The 27,272-nt window shown below is 35.2% G+C and overlaps 1 protein-coding gene across 1 annotated transcript in view; it reads right to left on the bottom strand.

Moving 5' to 3' along the window:
* The window catches only part of LOC126880496 (neuroendocrine convertase 1-like), a 112,304-nt gene that overhangs the window by 63,709 nt on the left and 21,323 nt on the right, over window positions 1-27,272 (bottom strand). The window contains exons 2-3 of the mRNA XM_050644374.1: window positions 21,664-21,768; window positions 12,769-13,053 (exon numbers count right to left, since the gene is read on the bottom strand). Coding sequence (XP_050500331.1) covers window positions 12,769-13,053; window positions 21,664-21,768 — 390 coding nt within the window. The remainder of the gene's footprint in view (window positions 1-12,768; window positions 13,054-21,663; window positions 21,769-27,272) is intronic.

The following is a 27,272-nucleotide window of genomic DNA, read 5'->3' as shown; positions in this document are numbered from 1 at the left end:
AGTAGGTGGAGGCCAATAAACTAAAGAAGGAAAAGAAGAATATACCTAAATATAACGCTGTGTCTAGGTACACGCTAACGTGTACGCAAATAAAAAAGTTAGTGTCAGAGTGTTGGAATTTGTTTAATTGCGTTGTGTTTATACTTTAATTTAAATATTAATTAGTAGATTTCTTATTTTTTATTTGTTTAGTGTTTGTTTCTAAATTAACTATGCAGTGTGGACAATTATTTAGTTGTTTTAATGAGTTTAACAATGAAGAAGTATCGCTTTGGTATTAATTCCCAAACCGTTTTCTCCGTCTCTTGGTTGTAGAATAAATTACTTCTTTTTCCTAATTGGTTTATTTAAAAAGACTACACTTACTAAAGCTAAGTTTAGCGTTTACTCCAGACACATCGAGAATTAATATTGTACAAAAAAAGTCCCAAATATTAATTTGGACTTAATTATGAACTATTATAATTGAAAAAGCTATCGTTTTTTAAATATATGTAACATTGACAAATATTTTATTTAGGAATTGTCACTCATTTTTTGAGATAGATTTTTTAAGAAGGCCAAAATCGTGTATTAAATGTGACATAATTTTAGGGGCGTAATAAAGCAAAGATTATAATTTGGATTATATAATAAAGTTTCAACATTCTCCCCCGCGTTGAAGCATCCCTGCTTCAACTAAATTACACAGTAACAGGAACAGAAAAAACAAAGTGTTAGGAAGAATGTAACAAAACTAGAAATAAGCATGTTGGTCGTTTTAAGGTCGAGTTTGATTTGGTAATAAAGAAAGCTTTGAAATGGATCGGATAAACTCTCCGGAAGCCGTACGGAGCTTAACCACACGGACTTTGCCATCCTTACCAGGATATACTTCAATGATGCGCGCCAACGGCCACATCATTGGAGGTACATTATCTTCCTTGAGTAAAACTAGTTTATTTACTTGCAGGTTAGAATATTCTTCAGCCCATTTAGGCCGGTTCTGAAGGCGATTTAAGTAATCAACCGACCAACGTTTCCAAAAAACTTGTTGAATTTTAGAAATCTGCTGGAAGGTGGAAAGTCTATGTTCGTTTAAATGTGAAAGATCCTTTTCAGGATAAGCGGTGAGAGGAGACCCTATCAGAAAGTGTCCTGGTGTAAGGCAGGTTAAATCTGTAGGGTCATTAGAAACTGGACCTAAGGGCCGAGAATTTAGTATTGCCTCGATTTGACAAAGAATAGTGTTAAACTCTTCTGAAGTGAACAAAGCATTACCCACCAATCTCTTGATATGAAATTTTGCGCTTTTGATGGCGGATTCCCAGATTCCACCCCAATGCGGAGATCGAGGTGGAATGAATTTCCACTTGGTCTCATTTTGTGAAACAAAGTCACAGATAATATTTACATTATTATTAGTTTTGAAAAATTGATACAACTCATGTAGGACATTTTTTGCACCTAAAAAATTGGTGGCGTTGTCACTATAGATCACTGACGGATTTCCTTTTCTCGAGACAAAACGTTTTAAAGCGTTCAGAAAGGAGTCAGTAGACAGTCCAAGAACTAGCTCTATGTGAACTGCCTTGGTGACCATGCAAACAAAAACCGCAATGTATGATTTTATGAGTGGAGATTTACGAAGCCTTGAGGATTTTATTTGAAAGAATCCTCCGAAATCAATTCCAACTTTCTGAAATGGTCTAGAAACATTTACACGATCAGAGGGCAAACTTGTCATAATCTGTTGGCAGACTTGATTATTGAATCGAAAACACATATTGCAATTTCGAATGATTTTTTTGATCTCTCTGAGCCCATTAACGGGCCAAAAACGTAAACGAATATTGCTCAGAACGGTTTGAGCACCAGCATGCCCGAGCCGCCTATGTTCGTACTCTAGTATGAGGGAGGTCGTATGATTATGGGGTGGCAAAAGCAAGGGATGTTTCTGTTGGTAGGGAATGGAGGCGTTACAAAGCCGTCCGCCGATCCTCAGCATTGATAATTCATCGAGAAATGGATTTAAAGATAATAATTGTTTATTTGATAGTTGCTGGTTTGCAGAAAGTTCGGAAATTTCTTTAGAAAAATTGGTTAGCTGAACTTGCCGAACTATAAAATATAGAGCTTGGTCCAATTCTTCAACAGTGAGGGGATCAGATTGTTTGTTTCCTTTTAAACAACTGACAAATCTGAGTACATATGCGATAGTACGACGTAATCGAGAAAAAGAAGAAAATTTTTGAAATAATTGTTCCCAAGGAGGTTTTGAGTTGACGTTTGTGAGTATATTGGAACGAGTTTTTCTGTGCTCTGTAATTAGCTGATCAGCTATTGGGGGTTCATCAGAGAATTCTAAAGAATGATTAAGAAGAAAAGCAGGACCGGACCACCACAACTTGTTGTCCAGAATTTCTTGGGCTGATAAACCGCGTGATAGAATGGCAACACTGTTTTCAGCTGATTTAACGTATCGCCACTGACAATTTTGCGTCAGTTCTTGAATTTGAGCAACTCTATGCGATACGAACACTGACCATTTACTAGGGTGTGCCCTGTACCAACATAAAGCGACCTGAGAATCGGTCCACAAATTTATTGAGTCATACTCTAATTTATTTTCGAAGACTTGTAGAATTTTGTTTACAAGTTTCGCCAGCAAGAGCATAGCGCAAAGTTCTAACCTTGGAATGGTAATTGATTTAAGTGGGGCGACTCTAGATTTTGAAGATACTAAAGTAGAAGAAATATCATTGTCAGAATAAAGAACTCGAAAATAAATGCAAGCACCATAAGCCTCTATGCTTGCATCAGAAAAGCCATGACTTTCTATTTTGCTAATAGTTTTCGGACGAAAATATTGTCTAGCTATTTTTTGTTGTGAAAGCAAGGGGATATGTTCAATAAAATTGTGCCAATCTTTAAGAATGCAAGCGTCGTTTATTACGGTGTCCCAATGAAACTTTTTGAACCATAATTTTTGCATCAGTATCTTACCTTTTACTATAATAGGATTTATCAAGCCTAACGGATCATAACATTGAGCTAAGATAGAAAGTATTTTTCTTTTGGTAACTGGACCGTGCACGATTTCTTGAGGGACGGAAATACAAAGAGTATCTTCTGCTGTACTCCACTTTAGCCCAAGAACTTTACTTGGGACTTCATCTATGTTTATGTCATAATCAGCTTTTTGATTTTCCGAAATGTCTTTGGAAATATTTTTAAGAAAATAATCACTATTTGAACAATATTTATGCAACTCAAACCCATGCTTATTTAAGATGGTATTTAATTGAGAGTATAAATTGAAAAGTTCGTTGTGATTATATGAACCACAAAGGCCATCGTCCATATAGAATTGATTCAGAATTGCATCAGACGCAAGAGGAAATTCTAAATAGTTTAGACAAGCAATTTCTTTAAGAACCCTTGTTGCCAAGAACGGGGCCGAATTGGTTAGAAAAACTACAACATCGAGTTGGATACATTTAAAGTCTTCATCAGGGTTTTCTCGCCATAAAATGTTTTGAAGAAAAGTTTGTTCCGGGTTCACGAGGACCTGTCGGAACATTTTTTTAATATCTACCGTGAATACAAAAGGAAAAAGTCTAAATCTACATAGAATGTCATACAATTCTGGCTGGACCTGATATCCCTTTAAACACACGTCGTTTAAGGAATACCCTGAGGAACTTTTGGCGCTGGCGTCCATGACAACGCGCAAACGCGTTGTTAAACTGGATTCTCTAACTACACCTAAGTGCGGAATAAAATATTTATTTTCAGATTTGGCATTTAGCAGAGTTAGGGGTACATAATGAGCATGTTTAAGTTCAATTAATTCATCAATAACTTTTTTATAGTCTTGATAAAAGTTGCAATTAGTTTTAAATTTATTTTCTAAAGAAATGAAACGCTTTCTGGCCATGTAATAAGAATTTCCTAACTTTAGATTTTCTGAAGGTGATTTCAGCGGCAAACTTACTTGAAATCTACCATTTTGTAAAATTTTGGTTGTAGAACGGAATAGGTTTTCAGATGCCTCATCAGCTTCTGAAAGATAGAATTTATTGGGAATTTCCTCGATTTCCCAGAATTTCTTCAAACGGCTGTCTAATTGTAATGTGGAAAGAAGTGAATTAGATTCAGTTAAAACTTCTGAACTACTGTCTATAACAGATATATTGGATACAGTAAAATGATCAGGAACTGTACCAGCTACCACGAAACCTAAGTGAGACTCTTGTAAGACTGGAAGATTTTTGCCAAGTCTGACGAAGTTAGGTAAAATAATATCGTAATAAAGATCCAAACCAATTAGAATGTCAATTTCAGAAGGCTTAAAAAATTCGTCGTCTGCTAGAAAGAATTGTTCCGGAATATTTAATTTTTTCACCAGTATTCTTGATTGAGGGAGAGCACAAGTAATCTCGGGTAATACAACTACTGAAAAATGAAATCTTCTTCGACGATCATAATTGGAAAATATGGTTATATCTGACATTTTAGTACAAGTCGAGCCACTCCCTCCTATTCCTGATATATGTACTGACTTGTTATACGTATCTAATTGTAACTTGTTCACAAGCTTCTCTACGATAAATGAATTTTGGGATCCTGTGTCCAAAAGAATTTTCGCTATGCAGAAATTAGCGTTTTTACCAAGTAAGGTTACTTTTGCAGTACCCAGAAGAATATGACTATTTTTTACTGACTGAACAGAGTGATTCGCTGAATGATTATTTGCGGTAGGGTTATTTTCCGTAAAATTTCTCGAAGGACCTTGAAAACTTGTTATTCCTGAATTTTCCTGTACTGGTTGGATATCCAGAGAACGGGTTTGAAGATTTGAATTACTGTCGAGATGAGAAGATGAATTATTACCATTTTGAACATGAGCAGTATTATCTAAATAAGAACTATTAGATGAGATTAGAGAGCTATGGTTACCTGCGTAGCTATTAGGTTGAGAATTTGAACCATTATTATATAGAGAATATGAATGACGCTTACTACTAGTCATTGGCGGAGAATGTTGATTTTCGCCGATTTTTATGTGCATTAACGAATTGTGTGACTTGGAGCAAAAAGAACATTTTTTAGAGGATTTACACTCTTTCAAATTGTGTTTACCAAAACAATTTATACATAAATTCTTTGCCCTAATAAATTGCAATTTGGCGGAATGAGATATATCTTTAAACTCAGAGCAAGTGTAAATTTTATGGCTCTCCTTGTTACAGTAGATACAAGTTAATTGAAATTGGCGATTTGAAGTTGCCTCATGCATTGTCGAATGAGATGAGAAATTTTTTCTGGTAGTTTTAGGACTAGAAATTTCAACATTTTCCAGAATTACTGCACGTTTTTTTAAGAATTTTAAGAAATGATTTAAAGTAGGTATTTCATCGTGATTCCTCTCAGATTCATATGCCTTAGCCGATTGAAAATCTAACTTCTTTTTTAGAATGAATATAAGTGTTAAGTCAAATAAATTTTCGGAAGTTAAATTCAAATTTTTTAGTGACAAAATATTCTTTTGAATTGTAGTGATTAATTCTCTTAATGTATCTGACTTACATTTAGAAATATTATTACAATCAAAAATTGCTTGCAAATAAGAATTTATTATGGCGAATTTGTTTTCGTATCTCTTCTTTAAAATATTTAACGCGATTACAAAATTTTCATTAATTATCGGTAATGAATCTATAAGTTGAAGGCTTTCACCTTTTAAATAACTCTTTAAGTACACAAGTTTTTGGACATCTGTTAATGTCTCATTTTTCACTATGAGCGCATCGAAGAGCTCGATGAACGATTGAAGTCTCTAATATGACCTGAGAATTGTGAAATTTTTATATCCGGAAGACGAACTGCTATTGGAGCACTACAAGAACCCTCACTGGATGAACTAGATCTTATCTGAGAAGGTGCAGCTTTTAATTTATTAACACAAGCGGTCAAATCGCTTACAAGTTTGAAATATTGATTTTCTGTAAACTCTCTATCTTTTTCTTCTTTGCTTGTATTTGATGCAAGGAATTCGATTTCATTTTGTGCTTTTTCATAATCATGAAATATTAAATGAAGTCTACTTAATCGCGTCTCGAACTGGGTAACATCTAATTCTACGTCTTTTTTGGCTATAAACCAGTTAGACATACGAGTAAGAGAAGACTTAGCAATTTTTCTATATTTTTTGAACTCATCCATTTTTATTAAAGATATTGGAACACGAAAATGTCTTTGAATCACAGAATTTATTGATTTTAATGTCTTTGAAAAACTGATAGCCAAATAGAATAATGAAACAAAGGGTATATAAATGGACTTATCTCACCCAGTATATCCTTTTGTTGTTGTGTCGGCAAATAATCTTGAAGAACTTTCCATAAGTTTTATGCTGGTCAAAAATCCGGCTCGATGTAGGCCAAATGAAGAAGTATCGCTTTGGTATTAATTCCCAAACCGTTTTCTCCGTCTCTTGGTTGTAGAATAAATAACTTCTTTTTCCTAATTGGTTTATTTAAAAAGACTACACTTACTAAAGCTAAGTTTAGCGTTTACGCCAGACACATCGAGAATTAATATTGTACAAAAAAGTCCCAAATATTAATTTGGACTTAATTATGAACTATTATAATTGAAAAAGCTATCGTTTTTTTAAATATATGTAACATTGACAAATATTTTATTTAGGAATTGTCACTCATTTTTTGAGATAGATTTTTTAAGAAGGCCAAAATCGTGTATTAAATGTGACATAATTTTAGGGGCGTAATAAAGCAAAGATTAGAATTTGGATTATATAATAAAGTTTCAACAAACAACATTTTAAAACAGTATGAAAAAGTTAAGAGACTATAAATTAATATATATTTTTTTAGTTATAAGTGAAATACAGTATGTAGTATTTATTACAATATAGTACAATATGTTACAATTTAGTATATACAATATTTAGTATTACCGTCCAAAATTAAAATAAAAGGAAGACCTAAAGCTTTCACAATAATAATTAACTTGTTATGAAGCTATTTCCTTGTGGCATTTTTGTAATCAACTATTCTAAATGGGAACTATAAGCCACAATTTAACTAAAAAAATGATGTTATTAACGTTTCAACGTCTAAATCGGACGTCGTTGTCAAAATACAAAATATTATTAAATTAAACAAAAATGTTCTTGCTTAGTAAAAAATTTTTTCTAATAATTTATTTAATCTGACTAATTTTTGTATTTTGACAATGACATTCGATTTGGACGTCGAAACGTTAATAAAATCTTTTTTTAGTTAAATTGTGGCTCATTTCTATATTCTATAAATTCATTCTACATTTTTATAATAGTATATTGTACAACAAGAGAGAAAAAAGACATATTTCTCACGAGCGCAGAAGTTTGTTGGCACGAGCCGAGGCACAAGGCGAGTGCCGCAAATCAAGCGAGAGAGAAATATCTCATTTTCTCTCGTGTTGTACACTGTACTTTTTCTATGGATGCATTTTTGTCAAGAGTTCAAATTTCAAAATTAAATAATTTAGGTGCTTTTAGGTATATTATATGCCTAAATTGAAATAAAATACATATATACACATAGGTATTTAATATTCTTAATATTTATATACTTTATTTATTTAAAATTATAATTCACAGTTGAATGGTCTTAAAAGGTAATTTTTGATAAGTTTTGACAAGTCTGAACACATTTTATTTGACAAAAATAATTGTGTTTGTATTGTGCATGTTACCATGGAAATGGCGATCCTATGTATGCAAACCGGTGGTGAACCCGTGAGAAAAGAAATTTCTCACTGCAATGGCTGACTTTTCTCACTGCCTGAGAAATTCTTCGTTTTGAATGTATCTAAGTAGTGAGAGAAGTTGCATATTGTATAGCATCCATAGAAAAAAATTATTTTAGCAATATTTTGTACGTGTCATGTCAACTAAATACCTATATTTATTTTGCTAACCTAAATATATACTTTTATTATATACATTGATTTATTACAATTAAGTTTGAAACATCTGAATAGTTCTGCTTCCCTTCCCTTAACAAATATTTTTCTATCAAACAAACACTAAACATATCAAAATAGCATGTATTTCCCAAAATATACAGTCACTGCGTACGTTAAATAATGACGTCACTGGCTTGATGAATTTTAATTCGCGTGTATGTACCTAACTTTTTTATTTGCGTACACGTTAGCGTTTACCTAGACACAGCGAAATATAACCATAATAATAACTAATGTAAAACTAGGTGACGTCACGGGCCGTTCAAACTACTTTAAAATACAGAAGACTTTAAATTTGTACTTCTAAGTTATTATGAGGTTTTGAAGCGTGAAATTTTGGAAATCTCATTTTTATACAAAACTGAACATAATTATGTAATAAAAAAAATGTGCAAGTTCCCTATTGATAGATGATTCATTAATAGTACATTCTTTGACGGTTTTTGCTGTAAATTTTAAAGAACCGCTTAGATTGATATGACATTTGGCATACGCATAGCTAACATGTCAAAGAAAAAAAGTGATATGGTGCCGATGTGTGTTTTTGCCCTGAGGGTGAGTTTCACCCCATCTCATGGGTGAAAAAATATATGTCCAAGATAAGTCCCGAAATGGATAAACTGACTAATTTTAAGCAACTTTTGTTCTATAGAGTTTTTTCACCAAATCAACACTTTTCGAGATATTTGCAAGTGAATATGTTTATTTTTCAACAAAATGACCACGTTTTTAGACGGTTTTTCGCAAATAACTCAAAACGTAAGCATTTTGTTGAAAAAAATATTCTTAGCAAAACTATATCCTATAAAAAAAGTGAAAAAAAAAACGGTGTATATATTAGGTCTCTAGAAAATATATATTAGTCTAGCAAAAGCAGAGTTATAGCTAATGAAAAATTAGCTATAACTTTGGAATTCGAAAAATTCCAAATAGAATTCAATGGGAAAAATCCAAATAATGAAGCAATCTTGGGGAAAACACATTACAACTTTTTTAAAGTGTTTAAAAAAAGCTTTATTTCAGTTTTTATAAAAAAAATTTCTAGCATCAAATGTAAGCAAGTTACGGCTTTTGTTTTGGCAAAAAAAAATAAGGAGGATCACCCCCTAATTAGCAACTTAATGAAATTAATCGTTACCGCTTCACAAGTTACTTTACTTATGTTGTGTTTATATCAGGCCCGGCCCCAGGGGTGGGCGAACTGGGCGGCTGCCCAGGGCGGCAGATTTAGGGGCGGCAAATTTTAGAGGACAGCCAATTTTTGGAATTGAAAAAATGATAAATTAATATGTTTTTCATATTATAAAAAATCAATATTATGAACAAGAGCGGCAAAAATGCAACGGTAAAAACGAGAATTACATAAGTGAAACAATCACAATTGCAAGGTTTATTCGACGGGAAATCGACAACACCGCCTTCTTCTTCATCGCATAAGAATAGTGGGATCAGTATCACTACTTGAGAAAACGCATTCAAAACGAAATTATTCAGCTCCTCCATGACCAAATCAAAAATAAAATTTAAACTTTTTGAAATCAGCAAAGTATTATAGCATAATTTTAGATTGTAGGTAGGTACACCTGATATTTTTGGGCGGAACAAATTACTATTTTTGCACGTTTTGTCGAACCTAAGTTCCTGTTCACAAAGTGTTAAAATTGCAGAACAATTTTTTGGATTTGTGCCTGTACTGGAAACCACTAGCTTGGGACTTACAGGAGTTATTTTGCAAAAACTGAATGAATTGGGAATACCTTTGGAAGATATGAGAGGATAAGTGTATGATAATGGAGCAAACATGAAAGAGAAGAATTTGGGAGTTCAAAACAGAATACTGAAACTATATCCTAGAGCATTTTTTGTCCCAAGATCTAGCTACTCACTCAACTTAGTCGTGAACAATGCTGCTAAAGCCTCACAGTTTGCAGTTTCTTCCTTTTCCTTAGCGACAAAAATGTACAACTTTTTCTCAGCATCTACTCATCGTTGGCTATACTGAAAAATCATATTTCTACCCTAACATTGAAACGTTTGTCCGAAACTAGATGGGAAAGTAGAATTAATGCAATTACTCTCATCAGATACCAAATTGAAGAAATCTACGATGCTCTTATAGAAATTACTGACAATAATAACAACGATAAAACGGTTGCTCATGAGGCAAGCTGTTTGGCAAATCAAATCCGTGATTTTACTTTTCTTTGCTCTGTGATAATATGGCATAATATTTTACTTCACATCAACGTAGTCAGCAAATCACTGCAGAGTATCGATATGGGAGTGTATCAAGTCGGTTTATTAGAAAAAAACTGAAATCTATTTTAACTCTCTCAGAATCGATTTAAAATTCCAGGGCTATTTGACATATATGTACAATGATGCAAAAGAGCAAGGCATCAAAGTTAGAAATTGAGAACTCAAAAATCGGAGGCACAGTCATAGCAAGAAAGAGAAAAGTATTTAACTTCTATTTCAAAATTATAGACACAACCGTTAATGCATGCAAGCGACAGTTTTCAGCAAATCAAGAGCTGTGGTGAAATTTTTGAGTTTTTGTACAACATAAACCAAACTAAGGACATAATTGTTAGTGATTAGATAGATCTAAATTATGCTGATATAAAAGATTAACTCAAAGTACTCTCCACTATTGTGAAGCCCAAGAGTACCTACACCTCTAGATACCCTAAAAATGATTAGAGTGTATGGTTTTGATTTCGCACCCAACGTTAATGTTGCTTTGCTGATTTTATTAACCCTACTAGTGACAGTGCCTCTGGAAAGAGAAGCTTTTCAAAGTTAAAACTAATAAAAACTTACTTAAGATCAACTATATTCCAGGAACTTTTGAGTGCTCTAGCGAAAATCTCTATTGAACACGAAATAGCTGAGTCCCTGGATCTTGGAGAATTATTAAAAGACTTTTCTGGTGTTAAGGCAATAAAAGTGCTACTTACTTAAAAAAGTAATGGTGTAATTATGGATAGTGAGTTTTTGGATATTAAAGCGTGTTAATATATAGTAATCTCGGAAAATTTCATGAAAATATTGCAAAATATATGTGTTTTTAAGCATGTAGCGTTCAAATAAAGTGGAAAAAGGCCTATTATATAATTTAGCACAAAGTACACATCAACAAAAATACAATTGTGGTTTACGGAGCACACTAGTTCGCTCCCGTGGTCAAAAAACCCTTTTAATCATATACTAGTTCGCTCCCATGGTTAAGCGGATTAAATATTTGTCTACTAAGATCTAGGAGAGTTAATATCGGCAAAAGTAGGTACTGTAATTTTTGTATTTTATACAGAAATTATATAAAATATTATTTTTTACATTATTTATATACAAGACAGTTGAATTAGATTATTTAGTAGAATATTCACTTTATTTTAATCCTTATTTTGAAAAATGTTAGTGATCGATTCAGAAATTTTATTAGAAAATTTGATTTCTAATGGCCGGAGCGAATTTACCTCTGAGCCTTTTCTGTAGGGGATTAAAATCTGACCGCCAGAGCGAACTAGTATATGCCCGTGGTTTAAGGTGGTGCTCGCTGAAGGAAGGTGGTGGGTCATGGGTCTACCAAGAGAGGAGGGAGCGGCGGTCACCGATCTTGTCCAGGGCGGCAAAATCCCTAGGGCCGGGCCTGGTTTATATGATCTGTAAGTTTCATCGATTCAAAGTGCTTATTTTTTTAAAAATTTGGTTTTAAACTAAAATTTTTAAGAATTTTAATTTTGAAAAAAATGCTTTTTTTCAAAATAACTTAAAAATTGTTAGAGCTACCAAAAATCTTAAACAATAAAAAAGTCTGCTTTACTTTTATGAATATTTTGTATTTTTTTGTTTTTCTATAAGACAAAAATTGGTTAAGATTCGGTGTTTCTAAATTAGCATACACTCGTGATAACTGACTCGTTCAACCCCTTTTAACTACAGCTCTTTCAAAAATAAGGACTTTGAACCGATGAAACTTACAGATCATTATATGACCAATATATACGCGAGTAATATACTTGTGAAGTGGTAACAATTAAGTTCATTTGAAATGCTAATTATGGAGTGAATTTCCCGATTTCTTACCAAAAAAAGGGACCAACTTAATTTTGAGCATAACTTGTTTACTTTTGATGCTAAAAATTAAAAAAAACAAAAATAAACGTTTTTTAAACACTTCAAAAAAGTTAAAACGAGTTTTTCCCAAAAAAGTGCTTCGTTTTTTGGTTATGGCACGTAAAAATAGACGATTTGGAATTTGACGAATGAATTAAATTAAAAATGAACCTATTTTTCATTAGCTATAATTTAACTCTGCTTTTACTAGGTATAATGACCTAATATACACCATGTTTTTCACTTTTTTGCGTGCTATATTTATGATAAGAATTTTTTTCGGCCAAATACTTACTTTTTAGTTATTTGCGAAAAACCGTCTGAAAACGTTATTACTTTGTAGAAAAATTAAGATATTCACTCGCAAATAACTCGAAAAATATTAACTTGGCGAAAAAACTTTATAGAATTAAAGTTGCTTAGAATTAGTCATTTTATCCATTTCCGGACTTATTTCGAACATATTATTTTCACCCACAAAAGGGGGTGAAACTCACCCCTAGGGCAAAAGCACACATCGGCACAATATCACTTTTTTTCTTGGACTTTAAAGCACGTACTATAAAGAAAAGATGATACATAAATGGATCTGAAAATTTATAAATATTCATGGTGAGAAGAAAACCTTACCAGGTACCATTGTTGTGACCACAATTCATCGTTAAACGTTTGGTCGGAGGCCGTTACTAACGTTTTCCTTTCACGAATTTGAAAATCTTGCACTCTTTTAACTCGCTGTTTGGGGATACCTTCTTCTGCCATGACGTCCCTTTTTTGTCTTAATTTAGACGAATTTAATCTTTGAGAACTTGGTATATCTTCCACTCTTTTAACTCGCTCTTTGGGGATATCTTCTTCTGCAATGAAGTCCCTTTTTTGCCTTAATTTTACATGTTGTTCTTCGGCCCATAGTACCTACAATGTGTAAAGCTAATTATTTAAATAATTCGTTACCTCTCTAGCGCGTGTGTAAAAGTTTCGACATTTTGTTAAAAAAAAACACTATCTACATTACCTTAATATATTTCTCATACTCATAAAGAATGAAAAATCATGGGACAAATACGTCAAGAAGAGAATAATAAGTATATTAAAAAACTAATACAGAAATAAAAACTTCAATTTGTATATTGGTATAAACAATTTTATTAAAAGATGAAGTAGTTTTCAATCCTAATAGCAATATTAATAATATTTAAAAATATTAAAATATTACTAAAAGATTTTTAAATTGAAATCTTATTGGTCCATTTCCTTGGTCACACCTCCATGGCTTCTAAAATTTGCAAGCCAGATGGATGCTGAAGCGAAGAAGACAAGAGGTAATTCAAAAACTTACAATTCACGACCCCGTCTGTTCAGCTGGTAAATTCCAACAGAAAATGGACCTAGTTACTCAAAGAAGTCACAACCAATATAAAAATAAAATAAAAATTCCATTTTTATTCAGTTGCAATGCCAAGGCCAAACAATCTTATTTTTCACTTAGAATACGGAGCGCAGTCCAGCATTCTAAATCGACGATTTTCGATTCTTGTTGGAGTCTCATCGGAGAGAACGTAGGCCTGCTACTCCAGGGTCTAGGACGTTTCATCGCCGCCGTTTCGATGCCGCCAGTTCATCGCCGGCCGATTCATCGCCGGCCGTTTCGATGCCGTCGGTTCATCGCCAGTCAGTTAATCGCTAACTGATATATTTCCGAATTTTCGACCAATTTTCGACAGTTACATTTATTATTTATTTTTAGTATTAATTAGGAATTCTAGGAAATGCGAGATATGACCATTCCCGTTGCCATACTTAATCTTTTAATAGACTTTTAAACTTTTATAATATAAAATATAATTTAACACTACAAATTTAATACTGTTTAGTATCAAATTTAGGGAAAGTAGAAATAGAACAGTAAATTAATATAATAATATTTTTTATCTATTTATGTGTCATAAGTTTTGAACTGAATTTAACGTCGTGTCGTGTCATCTCCCATAATACAAGATCAACTGACTAACTGGCGATGAAACGGCCGGCGATGAAATTGACTGGCGATGAACCGGCGGCATCGAAACGGCGGCGATGAACCGGCGGCGATGAAACGTCTAATTTCGCTACTCCATACTCTAAGTGACCAAGACCGAGAGTTTATTTCCCACATTCCCCCTTCGTATTGCAACTGAATAAAAATGGAATTTTTATTTTATTTTTATATTGGTCGTTACTTCTTTCAGTAACTAGGTCCATTTTCTGTTGGAGTTTACCAGCTGAACTGACGGGGTCGTGGATTGTAAGTTTTTGAATTCCCTCTTGTCTTCTTCGATTCAGCATCCATCTGGCTTGCAAATTTTAGAAGCCATGGAGGTGTTACCAAGGAAATGGACCAATAAGTTTTCAATTTAAAAATCTTTTAGTAATATTTTAATATTTTTAAATATCATTAATATTGCTATTAGGATTGAAAACTACTTCATCTTTCAATTGCCAGATGACGCTAGTCACCTAGTCCATTCACGTCAGTTGCGGTGTGGGGGATAAACTCTCGGTGTTGGCAGTGGCGGCTCTAGCCAATGTAGCGCCCGTGTGCAGTCGATGCACTGGCGCCCTTTGGTCGACGCGCAGTCAAAATGGAATAGTCGAATAAGTACCTATAATACCTAGTACCTGTACTAATAGTACAGAGAGTATTAGAGGGTATTATGTACGCTTATAATGTAAACAAAAATCCAGATGGAAATAGTGCAATATTAAATTATGTGAGGAATGAATAGGTACTCACGGCGTCAGAAGAACCTACCCAAATCTGTCCAAAATATTTAATTAAAAATGAACTTTTCTATCTATGTAGTGTGACCAACTCCAAGTCACTCAAATCCGGGACAAGGCTGAAAAAAATACCTGAAATCCGGGACTTTTCAATAAAAATCGGGCCATTTTTAAGAAAACGATAATTAAAATACAGAAACGAAAAAAATCCACCATTTTAGTATTTATAGAACTATCTTCTTCTTCTTGACGTGCCTATCCGTGACGAATGGTGGCGATCATCATGGCAATCTTCACTTTATCTGCAGCAACGCGAATAAGTTGTACAGATGTTGTGTTGAACCAGGTTCTGAGGTTCTTTAACCAGGATGTTCTTCTTCTTCATGGATCTTGCTTTCCAAATATTTTTCCTTGCAGAATGGCTTGTAGGAGGGCATATCTGGATTCATTTCGCATAATGTGTCCAAAGTATTCCAACTTTCGAGATCTGACGGTGGTTAGTACTGCTCGGTTCTTCCCCTTTCTTCTAAGGACCTCCTCATTTGTGACCCGATCAGTCCTATAGAACTATAGGAGTTCTATAGGATATCCTATAGTCCGTAGAACTATAATCTATAATACCACGATATAAAATGCATGGGTTTTGGACGTGGTGTTAGTATTACACTCTAGAAATTGTCGACTTTTTTTCGTACCACGAATTCAATCTGATGTGAATTCTTAGAAGAATAACGTATTCAAAATTTCAAAATTTAATTTTAGCAAAACTTTGAAAATTCGGATGGCCCGGAAGCCTTGTCCGGGACGCCGGGACACGACTTCGTAATTCGGGCCATGTCCCGGATTTTTCGGGCTAGTTGGTCACACTATCTATGAGGTATAAAGGAAAGTTGGTTGAGGAAACTTGACAGGTGTGAGTACACGAGTAAATAGTACTTTTAGGAAGGAATTTTTTAGATGAATAAAAAAGAACAACTTTGTGATTATTTAAAAAAATAATAATTTATTAAAGAATTATTAACAGACGCACAGAGGCACTTACTACAATATATAATTATAAAAAAAGATACTTTTCGTGCTTTTGCATTAGCAAAATCTTGAAATAATATCACTTACTTCAATTTTTATTTCATATTTAATACTTACTAGTGAGAAATTTGTCAATCGACTTTGCGACAATGTTGACCTTGGATAATTTTTTATTTTTCACTGTGCGCTACTGTCACTGGTAATTTGAGGTAAATTCTAAGAGCAGTAAACAAATTTGGGAACACTGAATGTAATTTATTTGTATACAAGTAATTCAAAATGAAGCTAGAACTTGAATGCTGCATCAATGAAAAACTAGAATCAGTCGAGCTGTGGGTGTATAGAAGAATTCTGAAAATATCGTGGACAGAACACGTTGCAAATAAAGAGGTTCTGAGAAAGATGAATAAAGAAATGGAAATCTTAAATACCATCAAAACAAGAAAATTGGAATATCTCAGACATATTACACGTGGAGAGGGATACAACTTGCTCCAATTGATTATGAAAGAAAAGATTCAAGGAAAAATAAGCATAGGGAAACTCAGAATATCGTGGCGGCGCAATATGAGAACATGGTACGGATGTACATCAAATGGACTTTTCAGAGCAGCCGTCTCTAAAATCCGAATAGCTATGACGCTTGCCGACCTCCGTCGCGGAGATGGCACTTAAAGAAGAATTTAAAATATCCAAAGGTGTAGTAGAATCATCGATAAATAATGGTAATAATTCTATTTCATTAAAGAGTTCAAACCTATCTACGTCTGAAGAGCCAACATGACACAATTTATTTTCTAAATTAGAACAATATGCTCTTTTTGTATCTAACTCTAAATCCTTCCAGTGTTTTAATTTTTGAAGGAACGAAAAAGTGTCATTATTTTGCTTTAAAAGTTCGAAGCGTTCGTCAAACTTAGTAATTGAGGTATCTAATAGGTAATAATAAAAGTTTACTTTAAAATGTATTTTCGCGTCAGTTACTGATTCATCTTACGCCTCATAATACAAAAAAATTATATTTTATGTTGAAACAAAGTAAAGGACCCGCTCTTTGGCGCTTGGCGCCCCCCGACATCCCGGCGCCCGTGTGCACCGCACACCCTGCACAATAGGTAAAGCCGCCTCTGGGTGTTGGTCACTTAGAGTATGGAGCAGCAGGCCTACGTCTCTCCGATGAGACTCCAATAAGAGTCGAAAATCGTCGATTCAGAGTGCTGGACTGCGCTCCGTATTCTAAGTGAAAAATAAGATTGTTTTGCCTTCGCATTGCAACTGAATAAAAATGGAATTTTTATTTTAATTTTATTAAAACTTTTAAAAAGTGTCGTCCAAATGGATTAAACACAACGTTTTCGATCTGATTCAGATCGTCCTCAGTGCAATACATTACGCACATGAAACGAGCACACTAATGAAAGTGGCGACATCAAAATATATGGTTTACATATTACATTTGTAGAAAGTAATGCGACCTAGAGTCGATGATAATGAATTCTATTATAATATTTAAAAAGCAAGATGATTCCTTCCTCGACTGGAACACGTGGTTCTTGCCAGTTCAAAAGACACAGACCAACTTTCAACACTACCAATCGCGTATTTTGAACTGGAAAGAACCACGTGTTGCAGTAGAGCAAGGAACCATGTTGCTCTTTAAGTATTAGAATAGAATCCATTACCATCGACTTTGGGTCGCATTACTTTCTACAAATGTAATATGTAAACCATATATTTTGATGTCACCACTTTCATTAGTGTGCTAGTTTCATGTGCCTAATGGATTGCACTGAGGATGATCTGAATCAGATCGAAAACGTTATGCTTTAATCCATTTTAGTCCGTTCTTTAACGGTAAAATATTGCAAAACCTCTACATTTTAAAGAACCGCTTGGATTGACATGAAGTTTGGCATACACATAGCTAACAAGTCAAAGAAAAAAAGTGATATTGTGCCAATATGTGCTTTTGCCCTGGGGGTGTTTTTCACCCCCTCACCCCCAATATTCGTCCAAAGAAAGTCAGGAAATGGATAAACTGGCTAATTTTAGGTAACTTTTCTTCTATAGAGTTTTTTCACTAAGTCAATACTCTTCGAGTTATTTGACAATGAATATGTTCATTTTTTCAACAAAATAACCACGCTTTTAGACGGTTTTTCGTAAATAACTCCAATAGTAAGTATTTTGTCGAAAAAACATTTTTATCAAAAATATAGCCTGTAAAAAATTTAAAAAAAATGGTGTATATATCACGTCTCTACACCTAGTAGAAGCAGAGTTATAGCTAATGAAAAATAGGTTCATATTCGTCAAATTCCAAATGGAATATTTTAACGTGAAATAACCAAAAATTAAGCACATTTCGGGGAAAATTCATTATAACTTATTTAAAGTGTTTAAAAAAAGCTTCATTTTTATTTTATAAAAAAAATTTCTAACATCAAAATTAAACAAGTTACGCTCAAAATAAAGTTAGTCCCTTTTGGTTTTGGTAAAAAAATCGAGAAAATCACCCCCTAATTAGTATCTTAAATGAACTTAATCGTTACGACTTCACAAGTTTCTTGACTCGTGTATATATTGTTTATATGATCTGTAAGTTTCATCGGTTCAAAGTCCTTATTATTGAAAGGGCTGTAGTTAAAAGGGGTTGAACGAGTCACTGATCACGAATGTATGCAAATTTAGAAACACCAAATCTTAATCAATTTTTGTCTAACAGAAAAACAAAAAAATACATGATATTCAGAAAAGCAAATCTGACTTTTTTGTTTTTCGAGATTTTTGGTATCTCTAACAATTTTTAAGTTATTTTGAAAAAAAGCATATTTTTCAAAATTTAAATTTTTAAAAATTTTATTTTGAAACCAAATTGTTTCAAAAATAAGCACTTTGACTCGATCAAACTTATAGATCATATAAACACAACATAAGTAAAATAATTTGTGGAGCGGTAACGATTAATTTCATTTAAGTTGCTAATTAGGGGGTGGTCTTCCTGATTTTTTTTTGCAAAAACAAAAGGGACCAACTTTATTTTGAGCGTAACTTGCTTAAATTTAATGCTAGAAACTTTTTGTAAAAACAGAAATAAAGCTTTTTTAAACACTTTAAAAAAGTTACAATAGGTTTTCCCCAAAAAGTGCTTAATTTTTTGGATATTTCACGTCGAATTATTTTATTTGAAATTTGGTGAATATGAATCTATTTTTCATTGGCTATAACTCTGGTTCTACGAGATCCAGAGACCTAACGCATACACCATTTTTTTTACTTTTTTATGTGCTATATTTTTGCCAAGAAAGTTTTTTTCGACAAAATACTTACTTTTTGAGTTATTTGCGAAAAACCGTCCAAAAATGTGGTTATTTTGTTGAAAAATGAACATATTCACTCGCAAAAATAACTCGAAAAGTGTTGACTTGGCGAAAAAGCTCTATAGAACAAAAGTTACTTAAAATTAGTCAGTTTACCCATTTCCGGACTTGTTTTGGACATATATTTTTTCACCCCAAAGAGGGGGTGAAAGTCACCCCCAGGGCAAAAGCACACATCGGCACAATATCACTTTTTTTTTGACATGTAAGCTATACGTATGCCAAATTTCATGTCAAACCAAGCGGTTCTTTAAAATTTAGAGCAAAAACCGTGAAAGAATGGACTATTTGGAGGACACTTTTAAAAAGTTTTAATAAAATTTTTTATACCAATATACAAATTGAAGTTTTTACTTCTGTATTAGTTGTTTATCTACGGTATACAGCCAGCTACTGGGATTTTTTCATTGATTTTGAATAAGTATATGATACAATCAATGACATAAAAGAAATTAATTTTGAATTGCTCCGCATTCCCCATTGAAATCAGTCAGAATTTCAATCGCAATTCAAGTACAATTTTATTCAATTTCAAACACAATATTTCATTTTTTGACACCCATCGAAATTAAAAAATGTTGGGGTAAGATTCTTACCCTGCTTTAGGGGTCAAAGTAAAATAATCAAAAACACGTCAAAATTTTTTTTCATCATTCTCTTTGCCTTATCCCTATGCGGGGTTGGCTTCTCTAATTGCATTTCTCCACACAATTCTAACTTGAGTCATATCAATATTAATCCCCTTTACCAACATGTCCTGCCTAATCGTCTCCCCCCACGTCTTTCTTTGGTCTTCCTCTCCTACTCCTTCCAGGAAGCTGCACTTCAGCAATTCTTCGTATTGGGTGATTAACGTCTCGACGTTGAACATGACCAAACCATCTCAACTTATGCTCTCTCATTTTGACATAAATTGGTGCCACACCTAGAGTTCCTCTAATATACTCATTTTTAATTTTAATCTTTTTTGTCATTCCACTCATCCATCTAAGCATTTTCATTTCCGCCACATGCATTCGTTGTTCCTCTTTTTTTTTTCACTGCCCCACATTCAGTTCCGTACATCATAGCCGGCCTTATGACTGTTTTATAGAATTTTCCCTTCAACTTCATTGGAATTTTCTTGTCACAGAGAACCCCACTCGCTTTCTTTCCCTTCATCCATCCATCCCTTATTCTACTGCATCCATCTCCATATATTTCTCCATTACTCTGTAATACCGATCCCAGGTGTAGTTGAAACTATTGCTTTTTACAATCAGTTTGCCATCCAAAGATACCATTTTATTTGTAGTAATTCCATCTTTAAATGAGAATTCCAAATACTCTGTCTTTGTCCTACTAAGTTTTAAACCTTTTTCCTCGAGAGCTTGTCTCCACTGTTCCAATTTTTTTACTAAGTCTCTTTCACTATTTCCTACTAACTCGACATCATCGCAGTTTGAGTTAATGCCTCTGCTTCGTGAAAAATGTGGTTTCTACTTAATATTTCAAAGTTGTCCCCGCCCCACCCCAGAGAGTAAGGAAGCGGGGTCGTGTTTGGGGCCATTCGATAGATTTTTGAAAACGTGATTTTTGGTTTTTCATTTGGAAGTGTATTTCTTGAGATATTAGAGCTGGACAATTCGCTATAATATAAGTTTCGAATCGTTTCCAATGCCCTATGACCGTTTCTTCTCGATCGACCATGAGAAATAAATGTTGAAAACGTGGAGCAAAAACAATGGTTTTATTGACATCTACTGATAATTATTACACTACAGCTGTTGGTTGGGTAGAATTACAATGTAGACTGCACTCAAAAGAGTCCGCATCCCATAATTTATAAGTTCACCAATAATGTACCTACACCTCAGCACAAAGGTTAATGTCTCTAGCATAGTAACGAAAACTCTGCAATTTGAAAGCTGACAAATATAATTTAAACGAGGACATTATTGCAACACTATTTGGCAATTCATTCAATTTAAAGGAACTTGAATAAACTTTTAATTAAACTTTTAATCGATTTTCTTCTTAAGGTGCCTTATCCTCCGCAAGGCTTTCGCATTAATGTTTCACAATTATGCACAGTAAAACTATAAAAAATTAGGAAGTTGAGATTAATGTCAGATTACAATTTAAGCGATTCATTTGTGATTGAACCGGTTCTATAATTTACTTAGGGTATCGCAATAAATCATTTTTTCCAATTATGAGATGAGGGGTCTTTTCACACACGCTGTATATTTCATCCATGATGTGTAATTTAAGGTGAGAATAACGTAATTCAAACTTTTATACACTTATTTGCATCGTATTTTGTAATCACTAAATGTTTCATTACAAATATTTAATATTATTTATATATACTTACCCTTTGGTCATTTGCAATTTTTTTCGGAAAAAATCCACGTTTCTGATGATTTTCGTATACATTTTCTAATGGAATTAATATATATGTATCTTTAAATCCCCTAACCTGTAAATGACAATATCTATAATTACAATTAATTGACCTTTTTGTCGGAAATTTGAAAATGGCCGAAATATTGAACAAAAACTCATAACCAATCCCCGCAAACTCTTACGCTCACGTAACCCGCTTAAGTTTAACCGCACACATACAACCTTAAATATTGATTTTAGCAAAAAAATGAAAGTATCAAAATTTTATAAAATGGAGTTTCCATTTTTATTTATGTACATTTATATAATAAAGTTAATAATAAACGAGAAAATTGAATAGGTAATAAGGTTTTGTTATTATTCTCTTCTTTAACTCAAAAAATATCGACGACAGAAAAAATGTTGTGGGAAATCGCATTTGCAACAATTTCAGTTCCTACTATTTTTGTTGAAAATTTTAAAATTACGGAGATATTTAGCAACAACGGTTCTCCTTTAAATTCAAGATGGCAGCCAGTACCGGCGCTAGGGTATAAGGCGCCCGCCTGCAAAACTAGCATAGGCGCTCTTCGGTTTCTTTTAAATTAGTATTTTGTATAAGAAAAGAGCTCATTTTGGCGCCCCCTAAACAGGGGCGCCAGCCTGCAGTGCCTCTCCTGTAGACCCGTTATCGCCGGCCCTGATGGCAGCTAACGCGGTGACTGAATTCAGGCGATTTTAAATTTACACTACTATTGACCCCCGTCAATAGGTTAGAATAATTTTCGGTAGCTCGTCATCCCAGACTGGGCCTTTTTTTCGTCTAACCAGACCGGACTATAATTCCTATTGATTAGTTACGCAATTTTACTTTTATTTATTATTATTATTATCAGATTTAGCCATACGGCTCACACTCCCTCTAAGGGGAAAATTGACTCATCCCAGATACCTACGGTATCAAAAGGATTGAGCTCTGGTGGGACTCTTTCCGTGTTATCGAGCCCTAGGTGACTTGGAATGCAGGTGTATCTCCCAGAAATTTTCGTACGCATCTGGCCGTCGCGAGTGGTACAGCTTTCTGCATGGTCTTATAAAGATGTTCATTCAGACCCAGCTTTTTTATGCTTTCGAGGAGGGTCTTCGGAATGACTCCAGTAGTAGAAATAATAATCGGTATCGTCTGGGTACTTTGCATTCTCCATTGCCTTCGTATTTGAATTTCTAGATCTCTGTATTTGGCGATCTTTTCAGTAAATTTACTACGTAGATTATTGTTGTTAGGTATCGCCACATCAATTAGTGTTGTTTGTCTTGTTAATTTATTAACTAGTACGAGATCTGGTCTATTATGTGCCACTGTTTGGTCTGTGAGCACAGTGCGGTCCCAGTATAGCTTGTAGTTGCCATCCTCAAGCATACTCTCAGGGACGTATTGATAATACGGGAGATGGTCTGTTTGGAGAAGTCCCAGCTTGATAGCTATCTCTTGATGAAGGATTTTTGCTACTGCATCATGCCGTTCCTTGTATTCAGTTGCAGCAAATGCCTGGCAGCCCCCTGTAAGATGTTGGATGGTTTCTTGGGCTTGACATCCATATCGGCATCTGTCGTTTTGAACCTGAGGGTCTTTGATGATATATTTCAGGTAATTTCTGGTTGGTATAACCTGATCCTGAATGGCCAGCAATGAACCCTCCGTTTCAGGGAACATCTTTCCTGATGTCAACCAGTAGTTCGACGCTATATTGTCGACATAGTCTTGGCTGACCTCATTGGGATGTCGCCCGTGCAGAGGTTTACCCATCCAGGCGCGCACTTTTTCGTCCTTAGTAAGGTGGTTTATGCGCATTTCTGGTTCCCTCAGTTTGATCGGTGTTGTGTCATCTACTGCGCAGATAGCGCGATGTAGAGTAGATGTCTCAGCCTGCATCTGAAAATAAGTTCTTAAATTAGCAATTTGTTTATCTAATTGCTCACCTATATCCATAAGTCCTCTTCCTCCTAGATTCCGTGGTAATGTTGTTCTTTCTACTGCACTCTTAGGATGGTGTTTTTGTGCCTTTGTGAGGTGTGTTTGCACTTTACGCTGAAGAACTTCTATATCTGTTTTTGTCCACTTAACAATACCAAATGAGTAGCTAAGCGCGGAACATGCGTAGGTGTTTAGTGCCTTAAACAAATTTCTATTGTTAAGGTGTGAGCGAAGCAGCTGTTTTACCCTTCGTATAAACTCAGTAGTTATCTCTGTTTTCATTTGTTTATGGTCAATTTTCCGCGCTTGCTTTACTCCAAGATATTTGTACATATCGTTTTCACCCATGGCCTCGATGTTCTGGCCATTTTGCATATCGAATCCTCCGGGCTGTACTTTTCCTCTGACTATATTTAAAATACGGCACTTGTCTAGTCCGAAGTACATACTAATATCATTAGAAAAAGTTTCTACAGTTTTTAGCATCTCGTCGAGTTGGTTTCGAGTGGAAGCCATTAATTTCAAATCATCCATGTACAATAAATTATTAAGCTTCGCCACCACATTGTTGTTATTTTTGATGCTAAAACCTGCATCTGTGGAGTTCAATAGCTGAGATAGTGGGTTCATAGCTAGACAGAACCACAGAGGACTCAACGAATCTCCTTGAAACAGGCCCCGGCTGATTGCGATATTTTCAGTTTCGATGTTACTTTCACCAGGTATTTGAAGGTGAATTCTAGTTGTCCACTCTGTCATTATATGTTGTAAAAAGTCACTATATTATCATCGACTTTATATATTCTCAATATATCTATAAGCCATTCATGCGGCACTGAATCAAAGGCCTTCTTGTAATCAATAAAAGCAGTAAATAGGTTCCTCTTTTTGGAATATGCTTGATTAGAAATGACTGAGTCGATGATAAGTTGTTCTTTGCAGCCCATGGAACCCTTAGCGCATCCTTTCTGTTGAGGCTCTATGATATTGTTCAGCGCACAGTGTTGGTAGATACGCCGGGATACACAGGATGTGACCAATTTATACAAAGTTGGAAGACAAGTAATTGGGCGGTATTTTGCTGGATCTTGGGTGTTATTTTGATCCTTCGGTATTAAATAAGTGGTTCCCTGAGTTAGGAATGATGGTATATCCTGCGGATTAGAAATAACATAATTAATTAGTGTTGATAAGCATTCATGAGCACTCCAAAACTTCTTGAGCCAAAAGTTTTGAACTCCGTCTGGTCCAGGAGATTTCCAGTTATGAAGCTCTTTGATGATATTTGAGACTTCTTCAGTGGTGAAGGGTTCGTAGAGAGTAGTAGTGTAGTGTTGGCAGTTATGTGCCGTATCTTCGATCCATCCAGCATTGTTGTTAAGAGCAGCTGGTGTGGAAAGTTGATTTCCCCAAAACTCATGAATTTCTTCTTGGCTTGGATAAGACTTATCGAGATTTTCTACGGTGGAATTGAGTTTTCGATAGAACGCCTTCTCAGCAGTCTCAAAAAGGGCATTGTCGGATTTTCGGTTGTTACTCACTTTGTACCTTCTTAGTCGTCCTGAATAAACTGAGAGTCTTTGTTTTAACGTATCCAGGCACTGTTGGGCTGTGTTGTTTTCTGGATCGTATCTTGAGTGTCTTGCAGTATTCCGTATTATTTCTTCAGCTCTCCTGATGACTCTTGTACTTCTTACACCTCGTATATATTCTGTGACTCGACCAATATCCCTACGCAGCAATTCAATCTTTCCGAGCAGTCTTTTTTACCAGGGTGCAATTCTGCTACCAGTCCTTCCGTTATTAGAACCCCGTCGTGTTCTGATCTTAATGCCCATTACATTAGCAATTGCTGTTGCTGCACAGTAGATTAGCATGTGCAGATACTCTAATGTGTGGGCTTCTACGACATAATTGGGTAGGACTTCAGTGTTCACAATTTGTAACAGCACACCTAGTCTCTTACAAGAGTTTATTCGTGGTAGCGGTGGTCTGCTAAGTGGGTTTGTTCCATTAAACTCTTGTACAGCACGTGCCATTTCGCTTACTAGTTTATCATGTAGCTCGTTGTTTTCCTGCTCTGTATTGTCAGGTTGAGTTTCTTGTATGGCAAGCTCAGGAATCTGCTCATGCACTTCATTGGGGACTTGATCTTCAATTACAACATCGTTATGAATCTCCCGTTCGACTTCGCTTCTGATGATATTGCGTCTAGTCTCTGGGATAAGGTTGTTTCTTATAATTACCCGGTATTGGTCTGATACTCGTTGCTCCGATACTTGAATATCTGGGTACGTCCTGCAAAATTCGGCATACAGCTGTTGTCGGTAGCCGATTGTTTCTTGACCGAGGTTTGTCACCTTGTAGTAGAAGCGCAAAATGTTCTCATTGATGGACACAGTCCATTTCATGCGCTGCCTCGGTCGTCCCGCTTGAGTGAGCGCCGGCTGATGATCCAGCGCAGCACCTTCGGCGGGTGGAGCTCTTGTTGTTGTTTGGCTCGCTTGTGGTTGTGGTTGTGGTTGGGCTGTAGCTGATTGTATGACAGGGGCCCGCCTCCTCAACACCCTGCCACCGACGTCCCGCATGCTGTCACGTCCAGCGCCGGCTCCAGACGTGCCCTGGCGATCCCAGGCAGCGATCCTAAACATAAATTATGATTCTCCATTCTCATGGGTGTGCATTTTATACCTACTGCCAGGTTTCAGTTATTGTTCCACGGCAAGTATCCCTGCTACTCTCTGGGTATTGGCGCTACGAATACCCAGAAAGCATCCCCCATTCGCAGGGGGCCGCGCCTGATAGAAGAACTGACAAAAAACTCCCACAGGAGTTTTATTATTATTATCCAGATTTAGCCATACGGCTCACACTCCCTCTAAGGGGAAAATTGACTCATCCCAGATACCTACGGTATCAAAAGGATTGAGCTCTGGTGGGACTCTTTCCGTGTTTTCGAGCCCTAGGTGACTTGGTATGCAGGTGTATCTCCCAGAAATTTTCGTACCCATCTGGCCGTTGCGAGTAGTACTGCTTTCTGCATGGTCTTATAAAGATGTTCATTAAGACCCAGCTTTTTTATGCTTTCGAGGAGGGTCTTCGGAATGACTCCAGTAGTAGACATAATAATCGGTATCGTCTGGGTACTTTGCATTCTCCATTGTCTCCGTATTTGAATTTCCAGATCTCTGTACTTGGCGATCTTTTCAGTAAATTTAGTACGTAGATTATTGTTGTTAGGAATCGCCACATCAATGAGGGTTGTTTGTCTCGTTAATTTATTGACTAATACGAGATCTGGTCTATTATGCGCCACTGTTTGGTCTGTGAGCACAGTGCGGTCCCAGTATAGCTTGTAGTTGCCATCCTCAAGCATACTCTCAGGGACGTATTGATAATATGGGAGATGGTCAGTTTGAAGAAGTCCCAGCTTGATAGCTATCTCCTGATGAAGGATTTTTCCCACTGCGTCATGCCGTTCCTTATACTCAGTTGCAGCAAATGCCTGGCAGCCCCCTGTAAGATGTTGGATGGTTTCTTGGGCTTGACATCCATATCGGCATCTGTCGTTTTGAACATGAGGGTCTTTGATGATATATTTCAGGTAATTTCTGGTTGGTATA

The sequence above is a fragment of the Diabrotica virgifera genome, chromosome 2, assembly GCF_917563875.1.
Source record: "Diabrotica virgifera virgifera chromosome 2, PGI_DIABVI_V3a".
Classification (NCBI taxonomy): domain Eukaryota; kingdom Metazoa; phylum Arthropoda; class Insecta; order Coleoptera; family Chrysomelidae; genus Diabrotica; species Diabrotica virgifera.
This window is presented reverse-complemented; position numbering and strand designations above follow the sequence as displayed.